Genomic DNA, 15,942 nt, shown 5'->3' with positions numbered 1-15,942 from the left:
GAAGCCTGTGGTGAAGAGGAGAGTGAAAGCCTGGTCTCTGGAGACTGGTGACAGTTCCTTGTTCCTTTTTTTTTTTCCCCCCAGCTTGTCTTTTCCTGCACCCAGTAGAATATTCAGTTAATACTTTAAATTACCAACATTTGATTTCCCAACCAATAGTGTTCTTTTCTTTTAGAATTCTAGTGAATATATGGGCACAAAGAACCAGTATATCTAGTTTTCCTCAATAATGAGACTTCTTCATGTCTGGTGTGCATGTAAGATAGTTTGGGTTTTTGCTTACTTGCATAAGCTGGGATGTAATGGAATCCCAGAGCTCTGGGGTATTTATCTGTGGGCTGTGGAAACTGTGCCCTGAAGCCCTACTTAGTCCTGTAGGTGCAGCATGGACATGTGGAAGTCTACTTGATAAGCCTTCATGGAAATAGTAAATTCTATAGATTAAGCCCTCAATACCTCAGCATAATTTACCAGGGTTTGTTTTTCTTTCTGGATTTACAGAGATATGAAAAATGCTGTAATTGGAAACAACAAACAAAAAGCCAACTTGATTGTTTTGGGAGCAGTTCCAAGGTATGTCCTTTGCTACTCTCCTTTTCACTGATTCACAACAGGTCTGGAATAATGATCCTTAGATCACAGGCACTTTTTTGTTTTAACTTTGATTGTAGTTGACTGCATACTTCTTTAATGTAACTGAGAGAGACTTGAAATATCTGTTAAACTCATGTATTACAGAACAGGCTGTTGAGTAACGCTTTTAATTTAGAATTTCATAGAATTCTCTAAAGTAGTCTTGGTGATTTTTATTAAACGTTATCAGCTCAGGAATGAATCTAATTTCTGACATTGATGATATTAATGATGGATGAAAGTGGTTGTATCTTAATCCTGTTCTTCAGCCAATTGCTTGGTGAGTTCACAAGTGAAAATGTGTAAGGTTATGTTAAAAATATAATTTAAAAATATTAAAAAACATCTGAGATAATTTGCTTGTCTTCTCTACCTGCTTCAGAGGATTAAAAACCATTGATCATACTTTATTGCTGAATTACTGCTTCAGCTGATGTTAACATTTTCTGGATCCTGATTCCACTAGTACAAATTTTAACAGGTAACTTTAGCTACTGGATTGTTCACTACAGCTTTCATTTCACCCCTCTTGTCCTCCAGCTTTCTTTCAGTCACAACTTGCAGCAATGGAGAAGGAAAACATTGAGCACTGCATTACTTGTGCTAGCGGTATGGGACCCACCTATGATCCTTTTGCTTAAAATGGCAACTAGGTCCCAAACTGGCCTGCTTGAGAAAGCTTCTGGCTTGTCAAAAAATGCATTTTATTTGCAGGGGAGTATCTTCTCATTTATAGACTGAGTTTGTGTCAAGGCTAGTCCTTTAATTTCTCTAGGAATTAACTGCGGGGAAACCCCCTCTACAAAAACTGCTGAATTATCTTCAGTTTTGACCAAATTATAAACAGGTGAAGACTTCACATGAGATGAAAAGATCGAAGTGGACATTTGTTGAAGATTATGTAAAGTCTAAGAAATTTTTTTCAGCAGCAGGCCCTAAGGGATTCTTGCGACTACCATTGATTCTTGTGGTTCCCATTTTAAAAGCAACAGAAGATCTCCAACTTCCAAATCTAGAATCTGCCTGTTCTTAAATTTTGTAGGACTTCATGTTCCTTCAGTTATCCTGCTTTCTGCTGTTACTTGTTCTGTGCCCAGTAATGAAAATCCAAACTTTTTTTTTGTTGTTAATGCCTTCTGGCTGTCCAAGTAAATTATATGGTTAACCTATAACTGCAAATAAATGACTGGGTTTGGAAAATCTTAAAAGGTAAACTATCACGCTTGTCCTCACTTCAGTACAAGTTATCCTCAAATGACAGGAAATCTAATGTCAAGGCTTTTCAGATTAGAGGTATAGATGAAGGTAAATTGGCTGGGTTATTATGAGAAAAGACAATCTCACTGGCTAAAACTTAAGTGGCATCATCTACCCCAAAGTGCCTTTCTGAAGGCTTTAGAATTTCCTCAAGGTGTTGCAGACAGACTTAAATAGATTATAGACCATTTGGATTAGAGAACTCCTTCTGTTGTTCTCTCTAACAAGGTGGTGGGAATTAATTGGCGCTTTTGACATGCCTTCTAATTTGTGAAATGGCCGCTGAAGCCATTGGAGTACAGGAACCTTTGGAATTCCAGTCTGCAAAGTCAAACTTTCCCTCAATGAGAATAGGAGTAAGCAAGCTAGCATTCTTTGTTTTAAGTCTCCTCTGCAAAGTTAATGAGGAGAACAGTTTTCTTTTCACAGATTTAGATTGCGGTCTCCCAAGGGAAGTTGATTCTTTTCTGTAATGGCATGGGGATTGTTAGAATTCTTCTGCTGCTGCTTTGTCCTGTGGTTCATCTTCTTGTTTACTCATTTCTTGCTTCTCTCTTCTTCCCCAAGTATTCTTCCAGCAAGCTTTCAGAAGAGACCCTTTAGACCCAAAGAACCCCTTCAGATTTCTGTCACTTAGTGGAAAAGAAAACAGTATGTTCAAATATTAGAACAGACTCTCATGAGGTTTGGAAACAAGTCTAGGAAGTATCTTTTGTTTGGAATTGGGCCAAATACTACCGGTAGGTATGAAGTATCCCTATTATTTTAAAATATTAGACTGCTGCTTGGTTGGAAAGAAATGCGAAGTCCTTTGAAGATCTCCCTACAGGAGGAAAATGCTGGGGAAGAACGGCTGAATCACTGTCATTTCTAGCCCAGGGGCCTCCTGAGTCCATGAGCTGACTGCGTAGTGGTGTCATCTTTAGAAAGGGAGATATATCTATACCTTAAATGGAATTTTTTTGTCCCTTTTAAGTTCAGTGTGACCTATGGTCACTTCTTGACCACTTGTTCTGAAGAGGGTGCTAAGAAAAACAAAGTTGATTGAAGAAAGCTTGCAGAATTGCCATGTCTGGACTTAAGAACTAAGAAGAGTTAAGAACTGTACAAATGTGTACGCAAACATGGTCCTAGATGTTAAGAATATAAATGTAGCCAGCCTGTATGTGGATTTTGTTTCTTAAGAAATGATTTTCTATCTCTCTTCCTCTCTACAGAATGAGAGTTATTCCTTTACCTTCTCATGAAATGCTGGCCTCTGGCACCTCTGTCAGGATGCAGAAATTTTACTTTTTGAAACTGTTACTTTTTAGTAGCAGTCCCAGAAAATAAAATTTCTAAAGTTCAGGGGGAAAAAAGGTATTTTAATGCCCTAATACAGAGTTCTTTCAGTGGCTGGCCAACTTAAAACAAAAAGTCAGCCTTGCCTAAAAATGGTTTACTACTTGTACTGTCCTTCAATTTTCTATTTTTTTTTCCTTCTACCACACAAGTGCTAGCAGAGAATGAGGAAGTCCGTACTAATTATTGGTGTGCTCCTTCACTTGACGGTTTTATAAGAACAAATAAAGAGGTGTCTGACATGTCAGACACCTCTTCGGAGTCCAAGTTCGGTATTTAAAGCTTTTTGTCTGTTGCTCTTACCTCCTAAATCTCAGGAAAATGATTGAGTCTTCAGTTCAAATGTAAATTATTCTTTTCTAAGTCATCTTGATAGGACTTCTGACTTAATGAAACAACGTTCATTTAGTAGCAGTTAGTCTGTAGTGCTGCTTGCTCCCAATCCTCTGAGTTGTAATCAAAGCCCCTTCCTGTTGGAGTTTATAATAGATGCTAGAAAAACGCTTGTTTACTGTGGAGTCCAGGCTGACAATCATATTGTCATCATAATCATTGGCACTTAATAACACCTAAGGCATGGGGAACTAAGGAGTCTCACTTAAGTGGTTATAGGACCACCCAGATATCTTGCCATTCTTTGACATAACTTCAGAAGCTAAGTAGTCTTTCCCTCCCCATTCTGTGGTACCTTGAGGCATCCTGTATAACACTTTCCCACAAACTGCACATCAGCCACATTTTAAGGCCACTGAATTGGTGAGTAGGTTAGTTTCTGTTGTAGGCAAAAGTTGCTCTTAAGCTCTTTCTGAGTTCTGCAGTAAACAGTCTAAAGCCTCTGGCTTACAGAGATGGAATTGGAAAAGAAAAACATTCAATGAAATGAACACGTAAGTTCCTGGTAACTCTGTTTTGCAAGTTTGTGGACCACTTTCTGATACCCTGAAAGATATGGCATCCAGTGGTTTGTAATCCAGTCAACAACTGGGCCTTTCAAGCCTGTGACATATTTCCTCTTTTCCTCTTTCTTCATCTGGTGGATGGAGCGTAGAGAGGGCAATCTTAAATTCCAGTCATCAGAGCATAGCTTTGTCTTCCTGTACATTGTGGTTACCTGTTAAAGCTCTGACCTGTGCTATTTTGTCAAAAATGTTAGCTGAATCAAGTTATTGCTTATCTAATAATTACTGAGAGTTTAATATTTCAAGTTGCTCCAAAATGAATACAGAGTTTTTTAAATCAAATTTTAAACCTGACCACCCAAAGCCTTCAACAAAAACACTAAATCATTCTCGTCGCTTACCAAAAATAATTTTCTAACTTCCAGCTGATTGTTCTCCAGAGTGTTAAGGCATAAAGTCAGTTGTTCGGAGCTGTAACGTGGTAGTGTACTTCTTCCCAAAGCTAAAGGCCTATCTCTAGGTAGGTGCACCTCAAAGAATTTTATATAGTCAATTTTCACCTTTCCCTAAGTCATTTATTAGGCATTCTGTTTAACTGTTGGGGGTTTTTTATTTTTTAATTTATTTGGAGCACATTTTAAATGACATGTAGAACAGCTGATGAACTCTTATCTGTTCCATCATTTGAAATTTGAGTTCTGTTAGGTTGTCTGCAGAAGTGAAAACTAGTAAGAATTTGTTGGGGTTTTAACTTGTTTCTAGGGCCATGAACACACCAACATGGACACCCCTGAAATTTTATGTTTCAATTTATTGTTAAACATAATCAAATTCCTTCAGGCAGTGTTCTTTCAGAGTTTGCCAAAAAATAAGAATGCTGCTTTGATAACTGTGTAACCTACTAATAAGATGAGAAGATAACCTCCGTTAACTGGAAGGTTCTGTTACATCCCAAAGTCTGTCAGCTAAGCAAGAGGATTTTATATAGGCTAGTGTCTATATTAAACATAAGAAAAGTATACGTAAAGAAGATTTTGCATGCGGTATTGGCTAGCAAATACTGGAAAAATTAAAACTGATGTACTGATAAGTAAGTAGAGGAATTCACATATCTGTGATAGTGTTTGAAACGCTTGAGTGTGTGTTCCTTTTGTTTTGAGATTTAAAAAGAGAACTTAGGCAGGATGGTTTTGCATAGCTCACAAGTATCCTGATCAATTCTTTGTTTAAATGTATGGTATTACAAATTCATAGATGACCCATGATGTTGATACTTGATCCTGCATGGAGCATAGCAGAAGAGCACCCTTACATGTTGAATACTTTCATACTGGGATGCTGACTGTTGTGAGAGTAGTTGCAGGACTGCAGGGTGAAAAACCACCCTGTTGCTTTCAGCTTTTCTTGGAGTTACTTAGATAAATGTCAGACAATGTTCTTAGTTAAAAAATTAATTTACTGTTTAAGTAGAAGATAAGTAACAAACTCCCTATGTTTGGGTATTTAGGAATCAAGAGGCTTGTGCATTTAGCAAGTACGACTTTAGTTTAACACCAAGAAAGTATGTCTGTTAGTTTGTGTCCTGGAAAGCTTGGCCTCGTGGCTGGAATATTGAGCAACCTGCTGTAGCTGATCCTGCTTTGAGCAGTGGGTTGGACTAGATGACCTCCAGAGGTCCCTTCCAACATCATCTATTCGGTGATTCTGTAATCTGATTTAATGAAGAACTGCCTTTATATGTCTAGTTTTTCCTTGGGGTTATCCTTGAATTCATGCACTTGCTCTAGAAGTTCTTTTAATTAGTGCCTTTCATAATGCTACTCCTAAAGGACTGGCCATCCTTTAACTGTAGGAATGCAAGTATCTGCTTGACAGAACCATCTCCTGTACAGACAGGATGTATTAGTACTTGCCCGAGTACTCAGGTCTAAATCCATCGTTAGCTATATATATTTATAAATTAAGAAATTAAGACTTTCATTGAAACCACACCCTCACTCATAAGGGAGCGTTTCCTTATGAGTGAGGGTGTGGTTTCAATGAAAGTCTTAATTTCTTAATTTCTAACTTTATATGCTGAAATTATGCATGAAAGATGTATTTGCGCAAATATGTTGTGCTTGGTGCACGTCATGCAAATCTCTTTTATTACTGGCTGGTTAGGATTAGACATAGCAGTATTGAACCCAGTGCTATCCCAAAATGGTTTTAGACAGAGGTTCTCTAAACCACCTTTGGAGGTATGCACTGATCCATGGAACTGATACTGAATTTTGGTAAAGAAGGAACAGCACAGTGATGGATTAGGAGTTAACTTGCATAGGTCTGACATGACTTTTTCTTCTTTGTACCTGGGACAGTAAAGCCGTTGAAGTGTTTCATAGAACAAACAGCCATCAGTTTTCACTACAGTCTAAGGCTGGGTTACTAGGCAGATGTGATTAGGTTTAGCAATGACAGCAGATGATTTTTTTAATGTTTTCTAGTTTCTGATCTTAAGGTAGCCACCAAAACCGAGTTCTCTTGTTGGAAAAGTTCTGCTACTGTGAAGTGGAAAGGGGCAATGAATGGTGGAAACTGGTATGAGAAATATTTAACCTCTATGTGGTTTTTTTCTCTATTATCTGAGTGACTGATGGTAAATGATGTCTGCTGTTGACTATTTTTGTATCTGATGGTTTATTTTCTCAGTTTCTTTGTTAAACAAATAGTTTAAAAAAGGTAAAAAAAAATCCTTAGTAGCTGGGGATTGTTTTTCTTGATAAAGGATGAAGAATATTGCAGGGTTGCCAGTTCTGATGAATTGTACAAACCCAGAATTCGCTACAGTAATAAAAATATGAAGAACTGGGGGGGGCGGGGTTTCTAGATTCACCACACATGCTTTCCTATGAGGAAAAGGGAGCAGCTAGTTACTTTCATGACATGGAAGAGGGAGAAGAAAACTGATTGTGGAGGATCTACCCCTTTTATGGAAAGGAGATGGCAACTCCTTCCTGTCTAATTTGTCCGTGCCACACCATTTGTTAAAGAGAGAATAAAACCCGAACCATTCTTAAGCATGAGGGGATGAAGCATGCCTGCAGTTGCTCCTGCAGACATGTGAAGAAAGATTTCTAGTTTGAGGCCTAGAGAAAGAGCAACTCTAGAAATGTTAGTGAAGTGACAGATATGAAGCTTGCAATATTATTATTTTTTGAGTTTTGAGTGATAAATTGGACTTTGATATGCTAGATAACCTGTCTTAGTATGTGTGATAGGATCTCTGTTTCTAACGGGGATGAACAGTGTTTAGAAATCAAGCTGGTAGGAACAAAAAAAAGGTATAAATAACTTAAGCTCTGAAAAACCTGTGCCAATTTTGAGTATCAGATTTGGGTGTTCTAACTTTTTTTCCTTGACTTTAAATACTTACCAATAAAGAGATCAAAGTCTTTTTTTAGGATAGCAAAATTGCATTTTACAGAAGGCTAGGGATCTGTTGTTTCCCTTGGTCAGTTGATATTCTGGGGAACAAAAACATTTTAAAACTGTAAACTAGTATTTCTGAAGAAGAGTCGGTTTGATTGTTCTGACAAAGCCATACATCTATCAGTAATGATTATATGAATTGTTTTGGCACAAGATGTTTCTTAACTGCAGAAGAAGGTGTGTTGTTTATCTCTTCTCCAGGAGAGAGACCTGGTGTGCTTAGTGATTGTTGTGGTTTAACCTCAGTGGGCAACTGAGCACCACACAGCTGCTCGCTCACTCCCCCGCCCCCGGTGGGAAAGAGTAAAAGTGAGAAAACTTGTGGGTTGAGATAAAAACAGTTTAATAATTGAAATAGAATAAAATCCTAATAATAAGAAGAATAATATACAAAGCAAGGGATGCACAATGCAATTGCTCACCACCCACCAACAGATGCCCAGCCAGACCCTGAGCAGTGGCCCCCCTGGCCAGCTTTCCCCCAGTTTATGTACTGAGCATGACGTCACATGGTATGGAATATCCCTTTGGCCAGTTTGGGTCAGCTGTCCTGGCTGTGCCCCCTCCCAGCTTCTTGTGCCCCTCCAGCCTTCTCAGTTGGTAGAGCATGGGAAGCTGAAAAGTCCTTGAGTAGTGTAAGCACTACTTAGCAACAACTAAAACATCGGTGTGTTATCAACATTATTCTCATCCTAAATCCAAAACACAGCACTGTACCAGCTACTAGGAAGGAAATTAACTCTATCCCAGCTGAAACCAGGACAGCGATGCACAGAATAATTATGATCTTCTTAGCTTGTTACATCTTTTATAAAGTAGTTTTTGGCAAGATAGTGTCCAAGGCCAGAAAATACTAGGTTCTACTAAAGTTCTGAGCTCCAGTTTGCTTTCCAGTGTTGGTATCTTTTCAACTTGGTCTGTTTCAGTGGGAAACCATTTGGGTACACAGCACAAACATGAGATGGAGTTGGGTTTTTTTGCAGGTGGGGGTCTATTTCTTAGAGAAGGGTTGCTGAGTATGCAATGTGCTAGCACCTGTTGTCCTGATGCTACCTTCCATTTTAAACATAATCTGATGAGGTGATGACTTAGGTTCAAATGGGCCTTCAAGCTTCATGCCTGTGTTTTGAGCTTTTTTCTTTGTTTTTGCTTGGCGTCTTTCTTCTCTGAAATTAGTATTTCTGGAGTAATCTTGTCCCTAATCCCTCAGTGCTCAGTAGCAACTCCTTTCTTGCGTTCCTTTGTCTGAAAACTTCTGTTGGTAGAAGTGCAGCTTTTGTGGCTTGCATCTCCTCTATCTGTTGCCTTGGGATTAGGACTTTGTTACACTAATGAAAATGCCTGTGGTGGCTCTGACCCAGGCAGTGTATGTAAAGGTGGAGGTGAAAAGCCAAGCTGATTTAACAGGTCTCTTCTTCTGACAGAGGGTTATCTCACAGAACCACCCCTCTACGTTTGTGATCATCCTACTACCACTTCTTGTGTTCATGTTTGTGTGACTGCACAGAAAACTGCTTCAGCTCAATAATCACAGAAAAACTAACTTTCACAAAAGAGCAAGTATTGTTCTGTTGAGTTAAAAAAAAAAAAAATGGACAGATGAGCACAGACAAAGGAGAGAGCAAGACTGCCCCATAGCAGTAGAGAAATGTATGTACATCTACACCTTGCAGTGCTGAGAGGCTGCTGCTGGTGACAGTGATGAATCTCCAGCAATGGAAGTATTGAAAAACAAGCAAGACAGTAACTTCAAATGATTTAATGATTGATGATCCTGCCTTGGAGTAAGGTCAGTGACTAGAGGATCTGTCAAGATTCCTTACAGCTCTGGTTCTGTGATCCTCAGTTCCCACCTAATTTACCTGCTGACTGCAGAAGCTGTAAGGTGTTAGATCAACTTGTACTGTATGACTGCTGCTGGTGGTGTTAATAAGAAGTGTACTAGTTATCAATTACGCACATCTTTTGAAACATTCATGATCTCTGGCATGTTACCAGCTTTCTTTCAAGAGCTTGGACAGTACATTTGGACATAGTATTACTAGGTCTGTCATGCACATTAATGAGGTGTTTTGTCCAAACTTCTTGGACATCTTTACAAGAGCAAGGCACAGTTGTTTCCTGATGCCTTGTTCTGTTCTTGGCTGCACTTCGCATTGGGATTTTCTGTGTCAGGTACTCCATAGGGTAGGGATCTGTGCCCAAACCTAGTGGTTTGCGTGCTTAGGTAAAGGAGCTGCATCTGCGATGCTGGTATTTTTAAAGGCTTCCTTTGCTCTAGAGTGGTGAAAGAGGTGGAGAGCAGAGGCCCTAACAGGCCTCCTGTGGTTATCCTTGCTTTTTTCTTCAAAGCAAGTCAGGAGTTGGGGCCTGTTTATATAATTATACATCTTTTTATGAGGAATAACCCTCACCATGAGAGTTATGTATAACTGGAAGAAGGTATTCTTCTAAGCCAGCTATGAAGTACACATGAGTCAAGGCAAATATTTGCAGTCAGCAGGACTGTACTAAAGCTGATTTTGTTTAAAATCTGTGCAACCTTCTCTCTCTGAAGTGGCTTTTCTATTAGCAAAAAGGAAGTTGTTAATATAAGCTGTACTTCTAATGACAGCTTTTAAATTGTGTGTTTTTATTAGAATTTTAAGTTTCAGGTTTAAAAACATGTAAAAGGTAGCTTTATGATATCTCATGGTGTCTGTTCCTAAGGAGCTGTAAGAGACACATCTGTTAAAGTATTCAAAAACGTATTCTTGACATCCTCTTCCATGTGCAGATACTGAATGTTGGGCGGTAATATGAAACAGAGTGGGAATATCGTGTAGCCATTTTGTATACAATGGAGAACTTAAAAATGCAGGTGAATGGGAAGTCAAAACATAACTTAATTTTTGTTTTAAGGTTGCTTAGCGTCCTCAGACAAAAACCTTTTAAAATTGGTTTGTCTAAATGAACAGTAGTTTTTCAGATGGTGGTCATAGGCTGCCTGATCCATTGGTGTTTTAACATGGAAAAAAATATTTCCACACAGGAATTTCTGGAACACTTAGAATAAAGTTTGCATGTTGGTAGTTTATAAAGGTAAATGGAATGAACAATTCAACAATGAACTTATAAGACATCAGTCTTGAGCAAAGTGGTGAGATGGTTGAAGCAAGACTGGATGAAGATGTTGCTTTATATAACGCCTATTAACACATTTCTTGTAAAACAAGAAGCTTGTATCATCTCAAAAATAGTCTGTCTTTGATGGAGGCAACTGACCTAGTCCTATAAATTATTTGAGCTTGTGTCACACTTTAAAATAATACTAAACTGAATCAGTGTAATTCACTGTGTAAGTTTAAAAGCTTTGAGTGTTGCTAGTGTAAATTTACCTCTGTTGGCTTTCAGGGGTTGTGTGTTGATCCCACATATTCTAGTATAAATGTCTGCGAAGAAAGGATGTATTTATTTTTTGCTAAATGGCTCGTGGAGTAGTCTTAGGGGGAAAAATAGAATAAATTTAGCTCATACAGACTGCAGATTTGATAGTGCTCAGGCACTTGGATGTGAGCTTTTTTTATCTGGTAACAAAAAGGAGAGGCCATACTGTAGCAACTTCAATATCCTTCAAGTTACTCTGAAAGTACGTGCATGTGAACAACTTTAAAGAATCGATAGCACCTTGGGATAAGAACTAGGAAGACGGTTAGCAGAGTGTTATACGCTGAATGAAAGTACCCGTATTATAAAAAGGTGAATCAGACTGCACTGGCTCAATGTAAAATAGCAAGAGTTATTTTCAAGTGGAACTGATCATTAAAGAGAAAGGTGAGGAAAAACATGATCGTAGTCCTTATTTACTCTTACATGAAAATTTTTTTTTTTTAATTCAGACCTCTTACAGCTCAGTAGATATTATAAGGCTCCAACATTGGATTTAGTTAAGTGAACAAAAATCAGATTGGATGCAAGTTATGTGATGTATATAGAACAAATCATAGAATATTAATGTAAGTGAAGATGTCTAAGCATTAGAATAAATTACTAGAGCTGTCAGCTGAGACTCCTTGTTTTGTTCCTAAAGGAAAAGCTTTCTTTGTAGCTTACTTCCCTACTGCTTGCAGCACTGTAATACTGTAGAAGTAGAAGGGTGTTTTTCTCTAATCCAAGTCAGTGGAGTGTTTATGTTACTGTCTCCTTTACAGACATTTAAGTAGTTGGAACGTTTTCCATAGTATATTTCAAAGCTGAGTCCTACCATCACATTTCTTGACTTGGCTTTTTTAAAAAACTGACAGGTACTATTTACTTTGTATGAACTTTTTCAGAAGCAGTTATCTTTGCTTAGTAGTTTTTTTTTTAGCTTGGTAGTAGAGTTAGCCCAGGCCCCTTGGATCCAACTTTTGGAGATTTTGAATTAACTTGTCGCTTCCAGAAGTGAGACTGTGACATCTCAGTTTAGGATACATTTCTTTGACTAACAGTCATAAAAATCACTCATATTTTTGAGTCCTCTTGCGTAAGAATCCATAACTATTTAATTTGTCACTTCAGATATTTTACAGAAATTATTCTGTGTACTTTTAAAATGATACTTAGTTCTTGCTTTGGAAAATTCTGTGGCCCGTGATTGCTTCCTGTTACGCTGTTTGAAAAGTAATGCTTAAAATGCATTAAAAGGAGAAGTTTTAAAAAAAATTGTATGTTGCCATATCTTGTTTGATCTATTCTCATACTTTAATTCAGTTCACAGTTTGGGATTGATGCTCACTGGGACTTCCCACGTCTTCAGAGGTCAACTTCTACGCACGCATTAACTTTTTATTCAATATTCTGTAAGCCAACAGTAAATAATATGCCGCAGTAGTACCTTCATCTGTACATTCATCGCATATGTTTCCATGGTATAGTTCTCAGGCCTTCTTGCAATGGACTGGAAGACAAGCATCTTCCAAGGTAGAATAAGAAATCATGATAATTCCAGCAGATGGTGCATTCATCTGTTTTGTGAGGGACTAATAATATTCAGATAGTCATGATTGAATTAAAGCTCTTATTTATTCATATAATTTGATAAAAGGTTTAAGATTCATGGTACTGTGACTTGAACTGTTACCCTGAGCTCTTTTTCCGCATGCCTGCTTATGGGGCTTGATGAAGTGCTGAAAGTGTTCTTTTACTAACAGCTGAGTTTCATCTCCTTCCCAGGTATTTTAAGAACTTTAGAGATTTTTGTGACTTGTAAGTGGGATGGAATGTCAAAGAGTAAATTTCTGTTATTTTTTAGCTAACTGTGAGGTCTCTGTACAGACCGGATTGATGAGGTCTGAATCATGCAAGTCTGTCTTATAGTGCACAACTCTGATGCACCACACCCATCTCAATAATCTTCAAAAGAAAGGAAAATCTGAACTGTTTATCTTCCTTGCTAAGCCACTGTAGTTACCATTTGTTCAGCTGCTACTGTCTTTGACAGGCTTCTACTTTATCTAGAATACTGTGTGGTTTTCCTAGATGAATCCCTGTCAGTTCTTCAAAATACATCATGCCTCCAGCTGACCTTGTTTTTGGTTTCTAGGCATAGTTGTTCATGGAGTTCATTGAAGTATCTCTCTGGATGGATTTACTGTCCTACCGCATTTAGATATGATTGCCTGGATACCATTACTGACATCTGAGACACAGAGGCTTTAATCAGTTAATTACTCTTAGAAGTGCAGGGACAAATGGAAGAAATTATATTCTGTATAAACATTAGAAGAAAATATCTTAGGGAAGCCTTCTAGAAGCTTGAAAAAGTCAAAATACTGTGTTTTAAACTACTTAGCATCAGACCTTGGATTAATGTTCATAAAGATGTTGCAAGATCTTTCTATTAGCTTTATTTCATTTCCTGTCTCATTGTAATGAGCTTTACTGCAGGATCACAGACTGAAGAGTGAGTCAACAAGAATATTAGCACCTTTTTCTGTTTTAGAATATCTGTTCTGTGCTTTTGGTTTCTCCTGAGGCTCTCAGGTTCTACAAAAGTGAGTTATGATAGTTCTAGCAGAGCCTTGTTCCAGTATTTCTGCAGGTTTCGTAGAAGTCGAATGGCTGGCTGATAAGGGATAAGGCTGGATATATGGGATCCAGGTTAAGCAGGGACATGGTGTTTTTAAAAAATGTGGACTATGAACAAGTACCTTAGTAATTTTTTTTTTTTAATTTCCAAAATCCAAATTATGACCTTCCCTTTTATCCCCTGCATGTACATGCCATTTTTCTACCTTTTTATCCTTTTAATATTAATACATGGGAGAAATGTATTACAAACATCTTTGGTGAATTTGTCTATGCTAGACCCTGGAAACAACAGACCAGTCCAGAATGTACAGTAGTGTGCTATCCCTGTGTTTCTTGTGACAATAGGAGGATGTGGTCTTTGGCCGTCCTGTTTCACAACAGTTTATTAATGCACAGTTTCATCATTTATCAATTATATGGGTTCTCCTCACTTGAAACTTTCCGTAATTTTATAGTTTGTCATTTAACTACTTAATTTTCAACATTACTTGGTGTCAGTTCTCTCTTTTAAAGAAAGAAACAGAAAATGTTATAATATGGATGTCTAACTCTGTTGAAAACCTCATCTGAAACACAAGCATATTTTAAAGATCTAGAAAAGGATATTATTAATATTTCAAAAACTTAACTGTATGTAAAATCAGAACTTAATTTTCATCTTCACTAATTATAAAGCTTAGTTAAGGATTTCCATTTTAAACACATAGAAAGACTATAGATTTTAGTCAGCGTGTTTCATTTTCACTATTTAACATTAACGTAGCTGTAACATCTGTTCCAAGTGCAGAGTGTTAATAGGAAAGAAAATAGCAATTGCTTTTTTTGGAAGAGAACAGCCTTCAGAATTTAAGGTGTGTTTGGATTTTGTAAAAATCCCTTTAAAAAAAAAAGTGGTTTAGGACATGACATTGAGGTGCTGGAGTGTGTCCAAAGAAGGGCACCGAAGCTGGTGAAGGGTCTAGAGCACAAGTCCTATGAGGAGAGGCTGAGGGAACTGGGGTTGTTTCACCTGGAGAAGAGGAGGCTCAGGGGAGACCTTATCGCTCTCTACAACTACCTGAAAGGAGGTTGTAGCGAGGCGGGTGTTGGTCTCTTCTCCCAAGTAACAAGCGATAGGACGAGAGGAAATGGCCTCAAGTTGTGCCAGGGGAGGTTTAGATTGGATGTGAGGAAAAATTTCTTCACTGAAAGGGTTGTCAAGCCTTGGAACAGGCTGCCCAGGGAAGTGGTTGAGTCACCATCCCTGGAGGTATTTAAAAGACATGTAGATGTGGTGCTTAGGGACATGGTTTAGTGGTGGACTTGGCAGTGCTAGGTTTACGGTTGGACTTGATCTTAAAGCTCTCTTCCAACCTAAACAATTCTATGATTCTATTCTATGAGTGAACATTTCTGGATATAAGGAACAGATTACTTATTGAAGTCCTTAATAATCAGAGAAGGCTATTGGTGTGATCTGTACAGGGAAGATGCATCTCGGAGCAGGTTTTCAGGAATTCATAGTGAAAATGGAAGGAAATACTCTTGCATTTCTAAATTGACGTCTAGGTTATTGAAAGCTATTTAAAAAAAAAGTGACTGTTAGTGACAAGTTTTAATTAGTAATTAGATCCATATTTCCCAACACTTACATCAGAGGAGTCTCCTAGTATTCCCCAGACAACCCCATGTCTGAAAAGCTTGTTGAATGGCTTACTAAGCTTGTTAGAAAATAATCAGTAAAGGATTGGTTTAGTCTTGATTCTTGTTTTGGGGTTTTTTTTCTTGGTTGGGGAGAGGCTTTGCGGATCTTAAATCTAAGAATAGGTATTTTTCTGTAACAGCACTCCTTCAGATAATTCTGAAATGAAGCTTAGCATATCTCCAAATTAGTAGTGGTCAGTAATAATGTATAAGTGAGGCCTTTCTCACAGGAAGGGGACAGATGCTAATGGCAAGTTGTCTTTGCCCCAGCACTCTGGAACTTATTTCCCAGCTTAGTCCATAAAAACCAACCCAACTTAAAGCATGCTGCTGCAACACTTGTCTTGGGGTATGGTTGAGGATTTGGGGAAAAATGGAGCCTTTTATTCCCATTTCGGAGGTTGTTTTATGTTGCTTGATGGCATGTTTGTTCTGTACATACTGAATTAAACTACATGATTCAGTTTTATGTTCCTGCATCATAAGTAGATCTGCTTACTGCAGTATAGGTAGGGGTGAGCCTGGATATGTCCTTACAGATACCGTCACTGAAGAGTTCTAACACTTACACATTTGAAGCAGCAGACTGAGAAAGCATAGTGAAAAC

The 15,942-nt window shown here is 38.1% G+C and overlaps 1 protein-coding gene across 2 annotated transcripts in view; it reads left to right on the top strand.

The window, feature by feature from the left end:
• The window catches only part of ARMC8 (armadillo repeat containing 8), an 80,533-nt gene that overhangs the window by 13,571 nt on the left and 51,020 nt on the right, over positions 1–15,942 (top strand). Inside the window, exon 2 of one of the 2 annotated variants that reach the window (XM_009323990.1) lies at positions 502–573. The exons of the other annotated variant lie outside the window; for it this stretch is intronic. Within the exon in view, the coding sequence (XP_009322265.1) occupies positions 506–573 (68 nt within the window). The 5' untranslated portion in view covers positions 502–505. The remainder of the gene's footprint in view (positions 1–501; positions 574–15,942) is intronic. 2 annotated transcript variants of the gene reach the window in all.

Source organism: Pygoscelis adeliae, unplaced genomic scaffold (genome assembly GCF_000699105.1).
Source record: "Pygoscelis adeliae isolate BGI_AS28 unplaced genomic scaffold, ASM69910v1 Scaffold485, whole genome shotgun sequence".
Classification (NCBI taxonomy): domain Eukaryota; kingdom Metazoa; phylum Chordata; class Aves; order Sphenisciformes; family Spheniscidae; genus Pygoscelis; species Pygoscelis adeliae.
Note: the sequence above shows the minus strand (reverse complement) of the source record. Positions and strands in the feature narration are given on the sequence as shown.